The sequence below is a fragment of the Zootoca vivipara genome, chromosome Z2 (assembly GCF_965207765.1).
Source record: "Zootoca vivipara chromosome Z2, rZooViv2.hap1.1, whole genome shotgun sequence".
Taxonomy (NCBI): domain Eukaryota; kingdom Metazoa; phylum Chordata; class Lepidosauria; order Squamata; family Lacertidae; genus Zootoca; species Zootoca vivipara.
In genome coordinates, this window is record NC_142585.1 from 11331409 (window position 1) to 11354636 (window position 23228).

The window sequence follows — 23228 nt, forward strand, 5'->3', positions numbered from 1 at the left end:
TCTGTTCAAAGCATGACCAACAACACCATCCTAACCAAGTCCACTTAGAAGTAAATTGCATTGAATTCAATAGGACTTACATCTAGAAAGTGGGGTTTGGGTTGCCACTGAAGTCTGGATCCAACCCTCTAACTTTCGAAGATGTGTCAAGGCATGCTTCAATGGATATTTCTCTCTCTCTCCCCCTCTCCCCCCCCTCTCTTTTTAAAAAGCACCAAAAATAGTAGCTTACAAATCTTTCTGTGAGTACAGAATTATCTGTACCTGATACCAGGAACCAGATAATATCTGGGCAAGTCCTGTTTTGACATTTAATTTGTTAAAAGCATGTTCAAGGACAGCAGTGTGGGTCAAATGAAGCATAATCAGAGGCAGGGGAACAAGGTGTACCTAACACATTTTCCTTTATATTATTATTTAGAGAAGCTTGCTGTGACAGTTTGCTTTGGGATTGCTGTTCTTTCTTGATCTAATTGAATGTTGTGGCTTTGCCAAATTGAGCTCTTAGGTGGCTGTTCACAAAACAACTGCAGACCACTTTGAAGAGACCCTTTTACAGCATATCTTTGGTAGCATTTATACTGGGGACAGGTTGGATGGCAGCAACAGGAGGACACAAAGAACCTTCTACCTGTGTCCACATAGGAAAATCTATGTGCATTGCCAACCGGGGAGTAACAGATTGAGCTGCTGCTCCTACTGGCTTTATCAGTGTTACGCTCCCATTGGTAATTCTCTGTTTACTCTCCTTTGGAATGTATTCATAAATTGGAGAGCGGTCATTGTTCAGTGGTAGAACATCTGCCTGTATGCAGAAGGCCACAAGTTCAATCCTCAGCGTCTCCAGTTAGGACTGGGAGAGACCCCTGCCTGAAACCACAGAGAGCCACTTCTAGTCAACGTAGATGATGTTCAGCTGGATGGACCATTGATCTGACTCAGAATAAGGCAGCTTCCTAAATTCCTTTTCCTTTATTGCTTTTCTGACACCTGCTTCCTCTGGCTCCCAATTGCTGCAAAACTGCATTGTTTTAATTTAAATAATGTGATAACAACATCACTTTTTAAAAGCGTGTATCTTTTATCTTAACTGTACTGTGAGGCTGGTGGTGGTCTGGATGCCTCCTAACATATTTCCGGGCAGGTTTTGCTGCAGTTCTCTGAAATGCACTTACATGAGGTCTGCATTGCAAATGGAAATGCATTGCAGTTGTAGAAATTTGGGGGGGAGTGGTGGAGGGGAGATTGAGTTGTTCTGGGGCTGAAAGCTACTGTGATGGTCATTAATGTGCAGAAACATTGACCCTTTTTAAACTTCAAAGAAGGAGGTTGAAATGCTGCTGCCACTGTGCACTGCTCCCCTCCTCCAAACTCATGATGAAAATCAATCCTTAAAACCAGGTTAAATCTCTTATTTAATTTTAGCACTCCTACTGATTGCATTGCCAGGTTTATTTATTTTATTTTTTAAAAAATCTGTTTATTTTGTACTGGAGTGCTCAAAGCAGTTTCAAAAAATATGAAATAAAAATGGCAAACGTAGGCAATGATTGAAAACAACATGGTGCAAAGGTATCATTGCACACACACACACACACACACACACACGTGTCTGTGTGTGTGTGTGAGAGAGAGAGCATGATCAAAGAAGACTTAAATGCTGGGTTTAGCAATCAAAAACAGTTCATAATAGCTGAAAGCCTGGCAGAATGAACACGGACTCCTACAGACATTCCTTTTATTCTGCATTCATGACGATTTGTGCTCTTGATGGTATCAGGGTGATTCTACATGATTCTGCTTTCAGTACTGTTTGTGCCATCTAGAATTGTGGTGGGCAGACATACTGCTTTGGTTTCCAGCCAGCCTATGTCCTTCCTGCAGAAATCCTGTAACTTCTTATGCCCCAAATATTCCAAAGGGGAATTTGTCCCACTTTTGTTGCACTATAGTGAAGTGGTACCCTTCCAAATAGCAACAGAACAATAATACAGTATTGCAGAAGCATCCCAGAACAACTGTTGCAGAACAGCATGCGACAGTGCTATTTTTCTATATAAAAAAAGAGGTGCTGGGACTCACCATGAATGCCTCCCTTATTCTCTTATTATGGCAATGATGCCCACCTGAGAGGTGGCGGAATTGAGTTCGTGAGTTCCAGCTGAAAAAAGGGCCTGACATGTGGACAGCCTAGTATAAATCTACCACTAATGCACTATTACTACATAAATGACTCCTCAAAGAAGGGGCAACCCTATGACTTTTAAAGAGATACGTGGCGGAGCTAAATGGGGATGCAATTCCAGAGCAGTAGCTACTGCCACCATTAGAAAAGTCCTGTCCCCAAGTACTTGCAGATCTGTAGCTTCCAACAGACTTGGGAACTGGGGCAGAGGATGTGATCTCCGCCTCCTCATTGGCTGTGCTCTAGCAATTGTGGAAAGCAATGGATGAAAATGCCCACGGAAAAAGTCAAAGTTGGTTATGCTACTAATCCATCTCACCGCTTTCTACATAAATCTCCATTGTCTTCTATTTTGGAGGACAGTTCTCTGCATTTGAAGACCTCTATTTGAAGATTGCAAATTCAGATTATATTATTATTATTATTATTATTATTATTATTATTATTATTTCCAAATGTGCATCCGTATGTGAATCGGCACGTTGTACTTTATGCAAACCTGTCTTTCTTTTCTTTTGGGTAATGCAGTTCCTCACTTGTTGCACTATGAACTGGCCACTCCAGGCGTTATATAGCACTAGGTCCTCAGAGACTTTTCTCCCACCTCTGGATTTTTGTGCAGGTTTCCCTTCCCACCGACCCCAAGTGATAGTGTAAAAAAGGAAAAGGAAAAAAAGTAACGGAAATGATCTCATTCAAAAGTGGCCAGCATTTTCTGTGTGCATTCACCTGAAAGAAACCAAAGATGTGTTGAGACCAAAACTGTACTGTGAATCTATTCATTAAATATATGCAGTCACAAATAGGGAGCAAAGCAACACTGCAGTTGTGTGGTTTGTTTGTGTGCGCCCATAGAAGACCTTTCTGGGAGGTGGACAATGGCAGTTTGCATATAGCAGAGCTGAATAAATTTATGTAACCAGTAATGAAAAATCTAGCCTGCAATGAGTTATATTTATCTTCTCTGGGTGGAAATTGCCCAAATCTTTTCTATTTTTTTGTTAAACCACTGGTGGTTACTAGGAAGGTTGCCCTATTGGTAACATAAGAATTTGGTGCAGGTCCATCAAGGGTGTGTAAAAGAAATGTGGACAACAGCTTTTCTTGTGGGTAAAGGTAAAGGTAAAGGGACCCCTGACCACTAGGTCCAGTCGTGACCGACTCTGGGGTTGCGCGCTCATCTCGCATTATTGGCCGAGGGAGCCAGCGTATAGCTTCCAGGTCATGTGGCCAGCATGACAAAGCCGCTTCTGGCAAACCAGAGCAGCACATGGAAACGCCGTTTACCTTCCCGCTGTAGCGGTTCCTATTTATCTACTTGCATTTTGACATGCAGGAGCTGGGACCAAGCAATGGGAGCTCACCCCGTCCAGGGATTCGAACCGCCGACCTTCTGATCGGCAAGCCCTAGGCTCAGTGGTTTAACCACAGCACCACCTGGTGGTAGAATATCAACAATTCAATGTTTAAATTAATCAGTTAAATGAAACTGTTTTGAAAAAAAGTTTTACTGGATTTTGAGGATGACCCTGGTGGAGTGGGCTGCAGATATTTAAATAACTTTTTTAAAAGCAATCAAATTTTTAAAATATATATGGACTTCAAAATCCTCATGTCTGCCGCCACACATGTATTTTGAGGGGGTCTGGGGGGGGGGAGAGAGACGATGTGTTTATTTTTAGAATGGTTGTTTTTATTCCTATGCAAAGTTTTGCAGCTCTAGCAGTGCAGTCCTGTTCATGTTTATTCAGAAGTAGGGCCAGCTGTGTGTTCAGTGGGGCTCCCAGCAAAGCATATACAAGAGTGTAGCTTTGGGCTGCAGCCATATACCCACTAACAAGACTAACAAGAGCCAGTTTGATGGGGGTTTTTTAGGGGGGCACTTGTCAAAGCTCTCCCTCCTTCAATGAGTGAGTCTGCCTCCTCCTCACCATAGCAACCAGTTGCTTCTGCTTCTCCCTTTCCTCATCATTTGCTCACACCTGTGTGTTTGTTGTTCAGGCAGGGGCTAATCAGTGAGCAAGCAGGCCATGGGATGTACTCCTCTTCACCACCGTGAACTGGTGTGTTGCAATAATGAGGGTGGGGGGAGTACAAGGGGGTTCTTGTTAGAACTCCCTCTGTTGGGAAGCGGTTCCTTGGCCAATGCCAGTCATGCCACTCTGTGGCACTGGCATTGCTAGTGGAATTTCTGAGTGGGCCTTAAAAAGTCATACAATTAATCAGTAGAGACTTTTAAAACCTGAAATTAATTATACACAGTTGTGATAGTTAGTAGACTGATCTGTCTCAGTCTCTCCCTTGGTTTTTCAGGATGTTTTTGACATACAGTCTCCTACAGGCCACAAAAAGTGGATAGGCATTGGCAAATTAGATGTCTGTTGTTCCCTTAAACCTTGAAGTTTTCATACGACAAGAATGACTTAACTCCTGGATTTGAAGTGCCTGAATACTCTTGCCAGTTGCTATTTATAAGCTTCTCAGACTTCATGAGCCATATACTAGTTTTTGAAGAAGATTTTGAAAATACATTTGAGAGTAAATTTTGAGCAACGAAAAGGTTTACAAAGCCGCAGTGTAGCAAAACCAGTGTTTTATGCTTTGAAATGTTTTCTGTCAAGGCTTGGGCCTCGACTACACAAACAGCAGAACAAGGTGGCAGATTGTTCCTGGATTGTACTGCACCATGTTTGAATTGTCCTTTAAGGGTTGGTTGGTTTATGAACTCCCTGCAAGTAGAAAACTAGCCTATTGGCTGGGGGGAGTAGGTTTTATCCCAACCTGGTTCCTGCTGTATAAGATTTCTAAATGCAATGAGTTATGTTGGTTTGTTTTACGAAATGTACATTTTTAAAAATCGCATCTCACCTGTAGTTTGTAGTAGTACAGGTGGGGCATGCAACAAAATGTTGCAGCATTAACATTTCCTGTTCATTGTTCCAGGAAGCCATGTTCACTCCATTTCCCTTTCCACCTACTTTCCTTTTTTTCCCAGCAGTTGGTCACTGAACATGGTTAATCCTACATCTCTTTTACAAATCCCCCCCCCCCTGCACTGCCCCTTTTAGGGCTTTTTCTAAAGATTTGTTGTTGTTCTGCAGATTTTAAGGTGTTGGTTTTTTTTAAGCCTGCTGAAGCTTCATTCTTTTGTGTGGTTAGTACTGCTCTAGCTATATATGCCGCAGCAGTCACATTTAAACATCAGACATGGAAGGACTGCCCATTTTACTATTGCAGTACTCTCAACAACTGAACTAGAATGTGTAGAACAGGCCAAAGTTCAAATAGGTTAAGTTGCTGCTCCTCAGCAATCCCATTAAACCAGGTGTGAGGAACTGCTGGCCTTCCAGATGTTGCTGGAATGCAACTCCCATTAGCCCCAATCAGTATGGTCAATGGGAGCTGCAATCCAACAACATCTGGAGGGTCTCAGTTGTCTTAGCCCTGCATTAACAATAACATGTTTCTGATGCCAGAAATTAAGCCACCTGAAGGTAGACAACCTCCTGTAGAATTGCAAAATTACATCACTTTGTACAGCATTCTTTAAAAATGAATGAATTAGTAAACAAAAGCTTGCACTACAATGAACTTGAAGTGAAATTAAGTATAAACTCTTATTATGGTTCAGCTACCTCTTTCTGTTAGGTTTGATTAGGATTTTTTTTCAGTGCATTCTGATTTGTCATGTTAGAAATGTATTTCATAGTCTAGTTTTTTTATTAAAAAATCCTGTACGTGTTCTGATGTCATTTTGCATCAAAGCTTTGGTGATCTATGATTTGCTAATAAAAAAATAGTTTGTTGACTAATGTGTGTTGGTAGCTTAACTGATATGGGGTGTCCTTGTGTTGTTTTGTAACTGAAGGTTGCACATTATTACTTAGCTAATGGACAGAGGCTTAGGCACACATTATGTGACTTCACAACAGGAATCTGACAATACCTGGAGCGTGGAAAAAACATTCCCCCCTTTGAAAGGTATAAAGTGTGGCACAGTTTAGCTCAGGGCTAGCTAACCCCACACTTGTCATAGCATAGTCTAGCTTTTAATGTATGCACCTATTTTATAGCTCACCTTTTCTCCATGAAGTCATCACATAGGGTTCTTCCCATTCCTCTAACCCACCTCAAATCTGTCCTCTCAAGAACCCTGTGATGTAGTAGGTTAATCTGAGAGAAAATGGCCTAAGATCATAAACAGGGGTATATTTAGGGCTCTGGGTAGCTGGGCCAAGACAAAAGTGGGTGGTGTGAACTTACATTCAGATATACATTCAGATATAAAATCAGATATACGCAAGGACATGTTTCTTTAGCCAGGCATTGCACAGACCTGCTCCAGCCAGATAAAAGCATTGGGGGGGGACCAATGAAAGGTGCAGCCTGATGAGACATGGCCTAGGGAGAGTCCTGAGGGCTTGTCAGAGAATTTTGGAGGGCCACATTTGGCCCACAGGTCTGAGGTTCCCCAGCTATGCTCTCACCACTACAATTCACAAGTCTTTTTTAAAATCAAAGTTACAAGCTTGGTGAATCAGGGGAATACTGTGGACATAGTGTAACTTGATTTCATTAAGGCTTTTGAAAAAAGTCCCCCCATTATATTCTTACAGAGAGGGTGGTAAAATGTGGGCTGGACAAGGTAACTGTGGATTTGTAGTTGGTTGACTAACCAAACCAATGGTTCCTTGTCATCCTGCAAAAAAAGTGATAAGTGGTGTGCTGCAGAGTTCTGGATGAGGGAGCTGGGGGATGCTCATGAAAGTTGCAAACGACACCAAACTGGGAGGGGTATCTAATGCCACAGAAGATAGAATTGGAATTCAAGATGGCCTTCACAGATTGGAGAACTGGGCCCAAACTAACAAAATTCATTTCAACAGGGACAAATGCAAAGTTCTACACTTAAGCAGGAAGAACCATCTGCAGAAATATAAGATGGGGGACACCTGGCTTGCCAGTAGTACATGTAAAAAGGATTGAGGGGTCTTTGAGACCATAAGCTTAGCCTGAGTCAACAGTGTGATGCAGCAGCAAAAAAAAATCTAATGCTATTCTAGGCTGCATCAACAGAAGTCTAGTGTCCAGATGAAGGGAAGTAATAGTACCACTCTATTCTGCCTTGGTCAGACAACACCTGGGTGCCACATTATAAGGTGTATCTGAAGAAGTGTGCATGCACACGAAAGCTCATACCAAAATATAAACTTAGTTGGTCTTTAAGGTGCTACTGAAGGATTTTTTTTATTTTGCTTCGACTCAGACCAACACGGCTACCTACCTGTAACATTATAAGGTGGTTATTGACAAGCTGGAATGTGTGCAAATGAGGGCCACCAAGATGATCAGAGGTGTGGAAACCAAGCCTTATGAGGAACAGTTGAAGGAGCTGGGTATGTATGGCTTGGAAAAGAGGAGACTGAGAAGAGCTATGATAATCATCTTCAAATATCTAAACGGTTATCACATGGAAGATGGAGCAAGCTTGTTTTTTCCTGCGCTGGAGGGTAGGACTCAAACCAATGGCTTCAAGTTAGAAAAAATGAGATTCTGACTAAACAAGAAGAACTTTGTGAACGTAAGAGCTGTTTGATAGTGGAACAGACTCCCTTGGGAGGTTGTGGAGTCCCCTCCCTTGGAGGTTGGATGGCCATCTGTCATGTATGCTGTTGAGATTGCGGGGAGGGGGTTTGACTAGATGACCCTCAAGGTCCTTTCCATCTCTACAGTTCTAAGATTCTATGAGTCTATAACTCCCATCAGTGCTGGCTGGGACTGATGGGCACTGCAGTTCAAAACATCCAGGGGCACCGAGGTTGGTTGAGGTTGCTGTACTCAAAGACCTGCTAACCTGTCTAAATTTCTGCCCTCTCCAGTCTAAAGCTCTCTTTGCTTTATGCATACCTGCATATGAAAACCAGGAAAGCTATTGCTGCTGTACCAACTTGACAGATAACACCTTTCTGAACTCACAGAACCTCAGCATGGGGGGGGGCGGGGGGAGTGGATCATTGTGGCCCAGTTATATAACAGGGGTAACTAAAGGTCCCAGAGTCCCAGATGAAAACATTGATTTTTTAAAAAAGTTTGTGTGTTTTCCCCCAGAAATATGGTAACAAATAAATATCCAATCTTAGTCATAGCTGCCTCCCCAAATAACTTTTCGTAGCTAGTTGGAAACCAAATTGGCAAGAAAAACAACACCAGAGCTATGAGGAAAAGAAAGGTAATGCTTCAAGAAAGCTGTGTACACACAGAGATTTCAAAAGGCAATATTGTCTTGCACAAAAGGCAATATTGTCAGCCATAGACCAGTAACAGCAGAATTTGAAACTGAACCATTTTTTCCTGCTCCCCAGAACCATGGAACTGTTTTAGAATTGGACAAAGAGTTGGATTATTTTAGTCTTTAGGACAGGATGGGAGACCCCATGGTCAATGGTACAATACAATGGGGTTTAAAGTCCAGAAGCAGTGGGAGAGCAGTAGGTCACCCTTGCTAACTAAGGTAAGCTTTGCAAGAGGTCACCTGCAACAAGCAAGTCAACTTACATTCTGAATGATGACGACAGCAACACTGGGTGTTCTGCCTTACAGAGTGGTTCTTTACAACCGAATATTGAAGGCTTGGCTTTTAATGGACAGGGAAAGGAAATTGAATGAAAATATACCCCTTGTAACATCAGGGGTTTCAGGTTCCAGCAGAATAATCTAACTCTACATAAAGAGACAAAAAACATTAGCAAGATGTTTTCTGTTTCTCAGCTTTCCAGTATTTTCCCCTGGAGAATTCAAAGGCCTAATGCTCTTTTCTAAGGGTTAAGTTGCAGTGGTATTCCTTTTTATCCATAATCCCTGCATTATGAATGTTCTGCTTTCTTCTGCTCATTCTGTGTAATAGACTCTATTACTATGTAGTATAATATTTAGCCTACTTTCGCTGCAGAGTTCCTCACACCTTTTCAGAGCAGCTTATTTCCCTTCATCACCTGTATTGTTTGTTGCAATAGTTTGCAGCTGCTGTCAGTTTGCAGCTGCTGTTTCTTGTTTTCTAGGTCAGATCCTTCCATACCCACCCCAATCCCTAGGAATCAGTTGTTGATTTGCAAAAATCTAAAAGTTCAAAGATTTAATGAAAGCTGGGGACAAGAGATAAGTGGATTCCCAACATTTGCACTGAAAGTTGGGAGGAAAACTTTTAAATTTTTAAAATATATTTTAAAACATGTCAATAAATGAGAAGTGTTAACTGGATAAGACAATAAGGTGAAAGAGCAACAGTACAATCCCATCTAGGTCTACTTAGTAGCAGCGATGGGGGATAAATTTGATTCAGTTTGCAATTAAAGATGAATCTATCAAATTCACACTTATCCAGATTTTTAAGGCAGCTCTTCAACCAAACAATGTTTACAAAAAATAATATATTAGAGGAAAGTGTGCATAACTATATTAGTGAAAATCACATACAAAAACATGCATAGTATTAAGAGAAATCGCTTGCAAAAATAGCATACGTTAGTCAAAACGGCATACAAAATACTTTTATTAAGAGAAATTTGCACTAAAATTTCCCCTAATACATTGCAAATTGCTGTAGAATGTGGAAAACTGAATCTGAAACAGTGGTGGGGTGTGGGTGGGATGATAATCTGTAAAAAACAAAATTGTCAGGTTTTTCCATCCCTACTCAGAAGTAAGCACCATTCACTGCAATGAGACTTCCTTCCAAAAAATTGAGGGTAGGATTGCAGTCTATATGGAAAAAGTGAGTAGATGTGAACATAGAAAGCTGCCTTATACAGAATCAGACCATTGGCCTGTCTAGGTCAGTGTTGTCAAGAATGACTGGCAGCAGCTCTCTGGAATTTCAGACAAGGAACCTCCCCAGACCTTTCTTGGAGATGTTGGGTTCTGTGTTTGTGCAGTGAACTGAGTTCCATGCAGGAGTTCCATACAATAAACTGAGTTCCATGCGGAAACGTCAAGGCCCCATAGATCTGAGCTGTGCATTGTTTTATTTCTGTGAGGGAGAGTTTTAGTCAGTGGCCCTGAAGCTCCTCAGGCAGGCAATCTCTTTGAGCTACAAGGCCCAAGTTTAGAACATCATTTTCCTAACCTGGCATCACTGGTGGTGGAGGAAGAGGAGTGGGGGGGGGCATGCGCCCCCCGGATGCGCGATCACGGTGGGGTGCCATCCCGGTTGTTCCCCCCCACTCGTGCTGGGTGCCACGCGCCAACCCCCCGCCTCCTCTCCGCCCCACCTCCCCGTGCCAGAGCTTGAAGCTCCGCCACTGCCTGGCATCCCTGCCCCAGCCCAGGTTATAAGGCTGCTACTCCAATCAGCCCTGACCATTGACCATGCTGACTGAAACTGATCAGAGTTGCTATCCAATGTCAAGAGGCTTGGACCATGTGAAACTTGTGGTCTGCTCTACAATTCTATGAACAAAAAGAAATCCAGAGGGCAACAGGTTCCCCATCCCTACACCTGAGACTTGTTAACGCCTCCCACATCAGGCTGTGATGACATTTAAGAAAGTAAATTTCTTAATAGCCAAAGGCCTATCTAGCCCAGGATCCTGTTATCACACTGGCCAGCCAGGTGCCTGTGGGAAGCCCAAAAGCAGGGCATTGAGTGCCACAGCATTCTCTTCACTTCTGACTCCTTGCAACCAGCTCTCAGAGGCATAAAATCTCCAACTGTGGAGAAATAATATCAGGGCCGTCTTACCCATTAGGGTTAGTGGCGCCCTGTGCCACGGCGCCCTCCCACCAGGGGCGCCCAGCAGCGGGAGTCCAGGACTGAACGGGAACAGCTGCGAGGGCATGCTGGGAGGCGATGGCTCTTCCTATGGCCAGCCATGCTTTCTCGCTTCCTGCCTGGGAGAGGAGGCAGTGGCAGCAGCGCGAAAAGCTACACGGCACCCTTCTCCCCCCTGCCCACCCCGCGGCAATAGCTGGAATGCTGAGGAAGCCCACGCGGCAAGCGAGCCGTGAAACTGCCGAGGGCAGGGAGGGGTGCCAAGAATGTCACCCCCTGCCCCTTGTGTTGAGGAAAAAGGTGGAGGAGGGATTCATTCAGATTTGGGGCGGTAGGAGGGAAAAGCTAGGGGGGGGCACACTACCATTAGGACTCAGTTCGGAGGTAAGGATGGACTCGAGAGCATGCTCTCCATGCAATTAGTGGTTAAAAACAAACAAACAAACACCAACAAAAAGTCCTTTAAAGACGGGCCAGGTTTTAAGGTCCTATTAGATTCAGCAAGGCTTACTCTCAAGTAAGTGCAGTTAGGGCTGCAGCCTTTGTGACCCAACTTTTGGGTCCTTTTTAGGTTCAGGGTGGTGTCACTGCTTTGCACCCCCCCACCCCCCCTCCCACAATATTTGAAAATGTCAGCTTTGTACTTAAACACAAATTGGCCAGGAACTTCATTGTCTGTGTCTTTATTATTTTATTTAAAGAACAACAAACTGGTGATTGCTTTAACTTTTTGATAGGTGGTGATTTGAATCATGAGGATGAATTAGAAGAACTGCTGAGTCTTGAATGAGTCTTGCTTTGGAATTGAGGACTTTTTTTCTGCCTTTTCACTTTATTTTGTTCTAGGGGCTTATTAGAGATAATGTGTAAGCATGGTGTCAGTTCCCTTAAAAAAAGTTTACAACTTTGGGGTTTCCCCCCCCCCCCTTAAAAAAGGTCAACGACTCTGGGAAGGTGCTGGAGGGATCTTTGCACCACGGCACCAGTTATGCCTATGGCGGCCCTGAATAACATAGCCACTGGGGGTCATAGTTAGCCTTCATGATTCTGTCTACACTTCTCTTGAAGCCATTGCAGCACCTAATTGAGACCATCTTCTTCTATCATGCTTTGGGATATCTGAATACTTAAAACAATCCCTCTCTTAATTATCTTCTTTGTTAATCATTCTTGTTTAAAGTTATGTTATTATTGCATTCTAAATTACTGATGGTAGCTGGCTGAAGGATGAAGGCTACTTCATGAAATAAAAATCCAGGAGATGATAGATGATAGATAGATAGATAGATAGATAGATAGATAGATAGATAGATAGATAGATGATATAAAGGCTGTGAACCACGCTGTGATCTTTGAAGGGAGGTATGCAAATATATCTGCAGGGATTGAGAGCCTGTGACTGTCCAGCTCTTGCTGGACCAACTCCCTCCAGCCCTAGCCAGCTTGGCCAATGGTCAGGGATGACGTGAGTGGTTGTCTGAGAAGATCTGGAGGACCACTGGGTCCACATACCTGTTTTACTATGGCCCTTGCCAAGTGAATGCCTCTGAGCATTCAGAATGGAAGATGGTACAACATGAAGCCTGCTTGTCCTCTTGCCAGCTGACCCACACTGAACCCAACTGAAATGACAAGGCACTCCAACAAAGTAGAAGCCCCTGCCATTCTGAAATGACTTTGGGTAGTAGTTACTGTTCCAGTGTCCTCACATCAGGCTTGGCCAGCGTTAGTTACAGACTTGAGGACCAGGATTTCACAGATTTCTTGGCTGTGAAAAACATCAACCAACACACAAAAGTACATACAATATTTGTGCACAAATATTTGTATTAGATACAAATGCAGGGCCTGCTGGAGCCTCTACACCTTGGGTAGTATGCTGGTAAAAAATACTGTGCGTTTGCCGGGCTCATGCCAGCTAGTCAACTTAATTTCTTCCATTGCTTTCAGTTCGACATGCAATCCACAGTCCTATGCAGATGTTCATAAGGCTTACTCTCTGAAGCTATTGCATATCTGGCCAGAAATACTAGAGAGTTCTGTGACAGGAGTGCAGATAGCAGCCCTCCAGCACAAATCAATGCATGTTTACTTGGAAACAAGTCTCACTGGTTCCATTGGGACTAACAATCACAATCCTAAGCATGTCTACTCAAAAGTAATTTCTTTCCCTTTTTTTGACAATATCCTTTTTTGCTTTAATAATTTTTTTATGAGTTTTTAAACAATTTAACAAATTCAGTTCAATTTCAGTATAATATTCTCTTTTAATTTTGGCTTCCCACCTTTTGTTCCATGATGTTTCAATTCAAACCATTCATCTATTGCAGGCATCCCCAGATTTTGGCCCTCCAGATGTTTTGTACTACAATTCCCATCTTCCCTGACCACTGGTCCTGTTAGCTAGGGATCATGGGAATTGTAGGCAAAAACATCTAGAGTGCCGCAGTTTGGGGGTGCCTGATATACTGGCATAAAAGTAGTATTTCTCCAAAACATATAGCCTACATTACATTCCTTTATCATTCCTCAAGTCCTGCCTGTGATTTCATTTGACTATATTTTCTCAGATAATCCGAAAAGGGTCCTTTCCCAGGTTGATGAGGCCCATCTGCCCCTCACTCTCCCCCCACAGCACCTTTTTCTTGACCATTGGACCCACTATTGGTCTTTTCTGCTCAATTCACCAGAGCCTTTCTTCATATGCAGGGGAAATGCCTAACTCACCAGGGGTTTGAGATCCATCAGCTACCCTCACCTGGTTTAGTGAGCCAGTCAAAGCCTTTTCCCGTGGTGTGGCCGCTGGTCAGTGTTGCAATGTTGTTGTGCTGATGGTTTCTAGGAGCCACAGGTGAGCTCTGAGTGCAGGGTGGGGGGGGGGAAATTTGGACAAACTACCTCAGAAGGAGCACAATATTTCCCCCATCAGAGGTACTCCTCCTCCCCTAATGCTCCACACACTTCTTAGCAGAACTTCCTCCCAGGAAAACGTGCAAAGGATTGCAGCCTAAAGTAATTTCTAGTGAATCTAATGGGACTTAACAGATGCATGGGATTGCAGCCTTAACTGCAACTAACATAAACCCAACCAGGGCCACACATTAAACAGAACAAGCTGATTTAGGGATTTTTTTTATCTTCCTGGAATCCACAATGAAAAATTAATTGTATTTTAAAAAGTGTCTATTGCCATTAAAGGTACATTATACCGACTGGGGTTACACGCTCATCTCGCATTATTGGCCGAGGGAGCCGGCGTATAGCTTCCAGGTCATGTGGCCAGCATGACAAAGCCACTTCTGGCGAACCAGAGCAGCACACGGAAACGCCGTTTACCTTCCCGCTGTAGCGGTACCTATTTATCTACTTACATTTTGACGTGCTTTCGAACTGCGAGGTTGGCAGGAGCTGGGACCAAGCAATGGGAGCTCACCCCGTTACAGGCATTCGAACCGCCGACCTTCTGATCAGCAAGCCCTAGGCTCAGTGGTTTAACCACAGCGCCACCTGGGTCCCATATTGCCATTATAAAACAAAATAATACAAAACTTTTCCGAAATGGTGTCCATTGCCCTCTACTGGCAGGAAAAGGGGAGGAACCCAACTGAAAACTTTTGAAGCGTAAGTATAGATCTATTTAATGCTATGAACAGCATGTGTGCCTTTGGTTTAGCAAATGGGTGAGAGAGGCAGTTGAAAGTAGCCCTTTTGGATATTTAAAGGTGCTTTTTTAAAAGATGTGTTTCTCCCTGCCACCACAACAAACCAAAGTGTCAATTGTGACAAAAGAATTTAATAGTAAACAAAGTATGGGAACATACAAAAAAAAGAAAAAGAAAATGTAGTCCTGAAAGGCAAGGATTACAAAAACATATATACATTCCATACATTTCAAAAGAGACATTTCTTTTCTTTTTTTAAGAATAAACAATAAAGAACCGAAAAGAAACCAGGAATGTATTGATTTGTGTGTCCTTTACATAGTAGAAGGGGATCAGGAATGGCAGGACTGCACCCCAAGCCAATAACCTACCAGCACTATACTATATTAAAGCAGTATCATAGCACTTTAAACTGTCATGACTTCCCCCAAAGAATCCTGAAAGATGTGTTTTGTTAAGGGCACTGAGCTACAATTCCTAGCATTCCTTGGGAAGAATGATTGATTTTTAAACCAGTTTGGGAACTGTAGCCCTGTGAAGGGTACAGGGGTCAACTCTCGGTACCCATGGCAAAGTTACCAGGATTCTTTGGGGGAAGCCACCACTGTTTAAAGTGGTATGATACTGCTTTAAATATCTAGTGCAAAAGGAAGACATCATTATGTGTAGAGCAGCCTCTGCCAACATGGTGCCTTCCAGGTTTTTGGACTACAAACCCCATCAGCCTTAGCCAGCATGTGCTAACTGGAGCTGATGGGAGTTGTAGTTCAAAACATCTGAAGGGCACCAGGTTAGCAAAGGCTGGTATCAGAGGTTGGTCCCAAGTTAGAATTTCACAGCCAGTTTCTTGGACTGGGGCTCAAAAGGGTCATAAGGAACAGGGGAAGACCTGAGCAACTATAAGGCTTCCTGTTTCCCTTGTAAGGGAACAGAAACAACCCATCCACTTCATCCATCGCCAGCGACAAGATGCTTTGGAAGATCTGAGGGGCTGCAGCAGATTCAGATTCAGAGTATGCTCAGCCAGAAAACTCAACTCTGCTTTGTGTTATGTATGCTCTTTACAATGCATAACTGGTTCAGACATCTATGCCAAAGCCTGCAAAAAATATTAAATTAGATTTGTTGTATTTGCAGACAGTTCTGGACAGGCATCCGGACATCCCTGAATGGTTGAACCAAGTGCTATTTTACTGGCAATCATCCATTCCCAAGAGAAGCACTATCCAGTTGTCCCCTTTCCCACAAATACACACACCTTGAAGTCATGGCTGCTATTCTGCTGCCTGTATAGGTAGTAGATGGGGTCCAGAAAGAGAGGGGGTTTAGTTCTATGACAGGCAGCCCAGGCACTATGTATTTCTGTTTGGGAAAAATGGAGTTGAAAGGGTTACCATGAGTTGCCTTTGGGTCTCCACACAAGGGCAGTCAATGTGATGACCTCCAGATGATGCTAGGACTACAACTACTATCATCCTTTACCAATGGTCCCACTTGCCAGGGCGGATTGAGTTGCAGTCCAGCATCTTGAGAGCACCACATTGGGTACCTCTTCCATTGAGCGACAGGTACTTTGGACTGACTCTAAACATCTGGAAAATTGGAAAAATTTCCACCCAGTGCAGGAATACTGTCTCAGGTATAGGATGAATGGCTTTTTTTAATGGGAAATGTGTAATAACCTTCAAGGTCCTTCTCATCAGAGTCTTTGACATTAACACTGACACTGTAACATATGGCTGAAGATTCCTGGAGCAATTATTGTCTTACAGTGAAAAGCACCCAGTGTATTAATAATTCCAATGGTTACCCTCATGTGTGGTAGAAATTACCCACCCCAAATTCACCAGTGCTTCCCATCATCCCTCCAAATCCTCAATAAATGCTCACAGTGAAGACATTAGTATATTCTATTAATGCAGCTATCGGCAGAGTAGACAAGGTCTTCCGAATGGCTACTGAATGGCTACCAATGGTCCCACTTGCCAGGGCGGATTGAGTTGCAGTCCAGCATCTTGAGAGCACCACATTGGGTACCTCTTCCATTGAGCGACAGGTACTTTGGACTGACTCTAAACATCTAGAAAATTGGAAAAATTTCCACCCAGTGCAGGAATACTGTCTCGGGTATAGGATGAATGGCTTTTTTTAATGGGAAATGTGTAATAACCTTCAAGGTCCTTCTCATCAGAGTTTTTGACATTAAATTACTGTCTTACAGTGAAAAGCACCCAGTGTATTAATAATTCCAATGGTTACCATCATGTGTGGTAGAAATTACCCACCCCCAATTCACCAGTGCTTCCCATCATCCCTCCAAACCCTCAATAAATGCTCACAGTGAAGACATTAGTATATTCTATTAATGCAGCTATTGGCAGAGTAGACAAGGTCTTCCGAAAGGCTACTGAACACTCTGAGGCATTTCACTCCATGCTTTGGCCTTTTTCCTGGCCAGAGAAAGCCAAGGTGGCTCAGCAGGGCTGCATGAAGACATTGGTAGGCTTGGCAATGGACTCCTTTCCTTTTCCTTTTGAGGGGCTTCCTGAGGCGTTGTTCTAACAGGTGTTGCTGGGGGGGGGGAGGAGGACAATAAGTAGGCTGTATGGGCTGAAGAACACTCCCCAAGCATCACCCTTTGGAAACAACCAGCCAAGTACGGTAGGACCGGAACCACTGCAAAACATGCCACCACCACCACCCAGCTTGGACAGTTGCTACAGAAGGATATCATGGTTGATGCTATCAAAAGCTGCTGAGAGGTCAAGGAGAATTAACAGGGACACATTTCTCCTGTCTCTCTCCCGGCAAAAAATCAATATACAGAGCAACCTAAGCACTTTCTGTGTCAAAATTGAGCCTAAACTCCAGTTGAAATAGATCTAGAAAATCAGTTTCCTCTGGGAAAGCAAGGATCTGGTCATTCACCACCCGCTTAAGAACCTTGCCCAAGAAGGAAAGATTGACAACAGGCAGGAAATTGCTTAGATTTTTCCAAATCCAGGGAGGGTTTCTTAAGCAGTGGTCTTATCACTGCCTCCTTCAAGCAAGCAGGAACCACCTCCTCTCACAAGAAAATATTAATCACCTCCTTGGCCCAGCCAGCTGTCTCCTCCCTGCTAGTTTTTATCAGCCAAGAGGGCCAAGGGTTCAGAGCACAAGCGGTCGCTCTGACCGATCCGAGCGCTATGTCTGTGTCCTTGGGCCTTACTGGAACTCATCCAACAGGACAAAGCAGTGCCACGGAACCCCCTTGAGATTAATCTGTGTAACATTGGAGACGAGTTCTCAGGAGATGCAAGTAATTTAGTGTTCAAAATGCTTTGTCAACAAGTCACAGTGAGCTATGATCAGTTTTTACTACCTCCTTTGGGCCAGACTGTAAAAGGTCTCATACTACCCGGGAAAGTTTTGCATAATGAGGATACAATCCCTAGCTAGCAGGATGAGCGGTCAGGGATGATGCAAATTGTAGGCCAACAACTTCTGGGAACCCAAGTTTGAGAAACACTGGCTTAAAACAATAATGGAGGAGCTGTGGCCCTCCAGAGGTTGTTGGACTCTAAAACCCATCAGCCCCAGCCAGCATGCCCAATGGTTAAGGATGGTGGGAACTGGATTCCAACAGCACCTGGAGGGCTGCAGGTTCCCCATCCCTTGGTTAGGGGATGGCTTCCTGATCCTGGAAAGTGAGGGTCATCAGAATGCAGGAATTCTTGTCCTCCTCAATTAAGGGATGAGGACTGGTGCTTGTGTCACTGTGCATCAAGAAACTGTGGTTAAGGCAGAGTAAGAAGGGGAAGAAGAGCTGTAGCTCATCTATTTTGTATGCAGAAGGTCCCAGCTTCAATCCCTGGCAATCCTTGGGAAAGACTCTGCCTAAAGTCCTGGATGGCTGCTGCCTATCAGGGTAGACAACACCAAATTAGATAGATCCATGGCCTAATTAAGGAAAAGACAGTTTTAATTCACAAAGAGATGTGAAATTCTGCTGGAAGGATGGAAAACATGTTGAAGGGGAGGTAGTGGGTCTGCTTTCCTGCAGGAACTGTCAATGCTGTACCTCCACCTCTGCTCTGCTTGCTTATTTGTAAATAAGTCATATGTCCTGGGTGATCAAGGGTTGTCTAGGCTAACCTCCCACCATGCAGGAATCTTCTTCAAAATGAACCCAGGTCTCAGTGAAGACTGCCCCTGGAGTTTTTCACTGCCCATGGAAGAATTGCATGCATGCATTGTCCTGCAATATATCCAAAAATAGCTGCTAATTCCATCCAAGCACAGTGCTATATCAAAGTTTAAACATCCCTTCCACATTAGCTGAGCTCAATGGGGGAAGGTTAAATCACCACTCCCATTCTTTTTTCAGTTTTTAATACCTTTTGTAGCTGATGGAGCCATCTTCAACTGGATTTTACTCCCAAGTGCACGTACTTGAGGAGCACTGGTCTTCAATAAATTCTCACTGGTAATATCTGTTTGCTGTAAAGCAAAAAAAGAATACAATTCATGCACTGCAGAGCAGATACAGCTTGAGTGACTTAAGTCCATTGACTTCAACCCGTTACATATGACTAGTGTTGGATTTCACCCAATAGCTTTTCCAGTTTAACAAACAATGGTTTAGAAAGTTGGGTGTGAGCTTCAGGCCCAGGCACTTCTTTTCCCTTCCTCCCATTGCAATTGCATCCTAATTACTACTGAAATAGGGAACTCTGGTTTAATGTCAGTGTATTAATCAGGGCTCTAAGCAGCAGTCAAATCCTTGTTTAGAGAATAGAATAGAATAATTTATTGGCCAAGTATCAACCATACTTGGAACTTTGCTTAGACTACATTGCAATGTAAATAAAAGAAAAAAAGTACCTCATACAACCACTATTCCCCTCACAATACAACAGCACAGCGAAAAGACTCCATACTCCCAACTGGCCTCCCTTCCGCCCACAACTACAGATTCAACAATTTGATGGCACAAGGAATAAAGCTATTCCTGTTCCTAGACGTTTTTGTATATAGAATCCTGTACCGACGTCCAGATGGGAGTAATCAAACAAGTGATGACCAGGATGCAAAGGGTCTACAGCAATTCTCTCTGCTCTTTTCCTGACTCGAGCGGCATAAAGTATCTCTATTGGAGGCAAACTAACATCAATTGCCCTCTCTGCAGTTCTTACTGCTCGTTGGAGGCTCTTCTTGTCCAGTTTAGAGGCTGTACAATACAAGACAGTAATGGAATTACAGAGGACAGTTTCAATAGTACCTCTATAAAATTGGACCAGCGATTCTTGGGGCAAATTAAATTTCCTTAGTTGTTGCAAGAAATACAATTTCTGGTGTACCTTTTTAATAATAATGTTGATGTTATCTGACCAATTCAATTTTTGAGAGATCCTAGAGCCCAAGAATTTAAAGGACTCTACCACTACAACGAGGGCCGGCTCTAGGTAGACCCCTGGTGGCGCGGTGCACTAGGGCACCGGGCCGGTAGGCAGGGCGCCACACAGCGAAGCCGCATGGAAACCATGCTGCACCCTGTGAGGGCGGGGGCGCCGGAGCGATCTCTGCCCCTCAGCACCAGGGCGCACAACCTGCTCAAGACTGCCCTGACTACAACCGTGTAACCAAGAATGGAGATTGGCAACGAGATGGGAGGGTGCCTTCTAAAATCAATTATCATTAAGTGCCTAGTAAGCAAACCAACACAAATCCAGAGGGATTCTTCCTACACTGCAGCTTGTATGCCACTTTGCAAGTCATCATCAAAATCCTATCACTAAACTTACATGCAAATTAGAAATTATAAAAATCTAAAACTGAGCAGCATCTGAAAAACACATACATAAATGTTTTAAGAGCCAGCTTAACTTCATCAAGCTTTAATACAGGCTCATTTCCCACTTTTGTCCAATATATCAACCCTGAGTGCTCACTGGAAGGACAGATCGTGAAGCTGAGGCTCCAATACTTTGGCCACCTCATGAGAAGAGAAGACTCCCTGGAAAAGACCCTGATGTTGGGAAAGATGGAGGGCACTAGGAGAAGGGGACGACAGAGGACGAGATGGTTGGACAGTGTTCTCGAAGCTACGAACACGAGTTTGACCAAACTGTGGGAGGCAGTGGAAGACAGGAGTGCCTGGCGTGCTATGGTCCATGGGGTCACGAAGAGTCGGACACGACTAAACGGCTAAACAACAACAACATCAGACCCCGGAGACGAAAGACATAAAAAGTAATTCTGATTTATATAGACCAGGGTTGAAGCATCAAAGTGGAATGTAGACTTGGCACTGGCTTCTGGCTTCCTAAACAAAGATTTACCAAGCCAGGACTGTTCCATCTGAAAGAGATGAATGGGTTGGCTGAGCCACAAACAGTTTCTGTGTATAAAGTACCGTACTCTCACAAAAGTCATAGAAACATAAGAAAGTGAATTATACTGAGAAAGACTTTTGTTCCATCCACTGACTAACAGTAGTTTTCCAAGGTTGCAGACCCACAGCCTCTTCTGCTGACTCTCACAGATTCAGAGTCAGCCCCCGACAGGAAACAGGGTAGCATCAGGACATGCGACAGGACACAGACACCAGGACATGCATAATGAATGCAATGCCCTGGAACAGGGTTTCCCAAACGTGGGTCTCCTGCTGTTTTGGGACTATAATTCCCATCATCCCCTGACCTCTGGTCCTGCTAGCTAGGGATAATGGGAGCTGCAGCCCAAAAACAAGTGGAGACCCAAGTTTAGGAAACCCTGCCTTAGAGACTATTATAGTGATGTCTACACGAAGGTATAACAAAAAAATAATAATTCTTTCCAGTAGCACCTTAGAGACCAACTAAGTTTGTTATCGGTATGAACTTTGGTGTGCATGCACACTTCTTCAGATACACATGAAGGTATATTTACTGAACCAAGAAGAGGGTGCAGGAAGTCATACACTTGACCTCTGCTGGTGTTGCTATGGTACCCAGTGCACCTGGCAGCCTTATCTCAGAACATCAAGACGTGTGGGATGTGCTCCTCAATTCATGAGCCCAAGCACTGTGTAATTTAACCCATTGTCCACATGACACCAACACTAAGCACCCTACACACAAACCCAGAGACCATGTCCAAACTAAGCAGGGTGTATTTCCTTCCCTGCAATTGTCACAATATTGAAGCCAAGTTTTGAAGAGTTGGGCTCTTTAAAAAATAAATAAATCCTGATATCCAAAAGTATTAATAAGAGTGGCAATGGCTCAGTGGCAGAGCATAGGCAGAAGGGCTCAGTTTAATCCCTGGTAGCCAAAGTTGAAAGGGAACTTAAGTAGTAGATGATGGGAACAATGCTGGTTCTAGGTTCTGCAGACGTGCTTCTTTGGACACCTCTTTGGCTCCTCTCTTGCTCTCCAAGGCACTGCTGCCCATTCCTTGCTCCATACAACCACCTACCAAGGCTGTGGGTGGTGCGGCTGTGTCCCTTCGCTCGTCAGAGACAGAAGGTGAACACAGGAAATGACAGCAAAGAGGAGCAGGAAGGTAAGTCTGTATGCAGAGTGTGGCAGTGGTCAGGGGCCTGCCCTTGGTGCTGGCCCTGGATTGGAAGAATCCTGCTTGAAACCCAAAGAGCCGCTGCCAGTCAGAGTAGGTAATACGGGCTAGATGGACAAACAGTCTGACCTGATGAAGCAGCTTTCTACATAACTTTTTTTTTAAAAAAAATTAACTCACGTGACAAGGTGCACAATTACTGAAAATTAAAATCAGAAATAAAACAACCAGTCATATCCGAGTACATCAACGGAGAGCTTCCTACAAAAATATTCCGCTAAATGATATGAACAAGGGTCAATATGCACCTACCTTTTCCTGCGGAGAAACCCTGCTTTGCTTCTCCCCTCCTTGTTCCGTTTTGGCAGAGGTTTTATCATCCAATTTCTGTTCTTTCGCAAGAGGGTGACCCTGGAAGCCTTTCTGCTTTAGTTTTGCCATCAGAATCCATGGTGGTTCAGAGGATGTGCTTTCGAGATGTGCAGCCGGGGTTTGCCCTAGGAATTGGAAATAAGCTGATCAAACTTTCACACTGGCCTTCCTCCCAGTGCACTTGATACATGCAGAGCGCCATGCAGCATTGGTTAAAAAGCTGTTTGGGGACTGCAATTGCACGATCACACACAGACAGGCACAATCGCAAATATGTAAGATTATTATTATTTATCAGTTGTATATACTTCCCTTCATCCAAAGGTCACAATATAAAAACACAAAATACATAACATAAAGACACAAGATACATGACATAATAAGAAGCAAAATAATACTCCCCCACCAACACTTTAAAAGGCCATAGATTGTTAAATCAGCGAAAGGCCTGGGTGAAGAGGAAAGTTTTTGCTTGGCACCTAAATATATCTAAAGAAGGCCCCAGATAAGCCTCTCTGGGGACAGTATTCCATAAATGGGGAGCCACACGTTCTCATGTTGCCACATTCCAGACCTCTTGTGAAGGAAGCACACAGAGCAGGGCCTCAGATGATAATGACAGGGTCCGGGTCGGTTCATAGGGAGAGAGGCAGTCCTTGAGGTGTTGTGGTCCTGGAACAACCTGGCCACCAGCTTAAGTTTC

General features: G+C 43.7%; 1 protein-coding gene across 5 annotated transcripts in view; it reads right to left on the bottom strand.

Moving 5' to 3' along the window:
- Nucleotides 1–14725: 14725 nt before the first annotated feature.
- KIAA1210 (KIAA1210 ortholog) overlaps nt 14726–23228 on the bottom strand; it is a 61251-nt gene continuing 52748 nt past the window's right edge. For all 5 annotated transcript variants that reach the window (XM_035113949.3, XM_088664481.1, XM_088664482.1 and 2 more), the window contains 3 exons: nt 22466–22650; nt 18994–19096; nt 14726–17185 (listed from right to left, as the gene is read on the bottom strand). In XM_035113949.3, the coding sequence (XP_034969840.2) occupies nt 17019–17185; nt 18994–19096; nt 22466–22650 (455 nt within the window). In that variant the 3' untranslated portion in view covers nt 14726–17018. The remainder of the gene's footprint in view (nt 17186–18993; nt 19097–22465; nt 22651–23228) is intronic.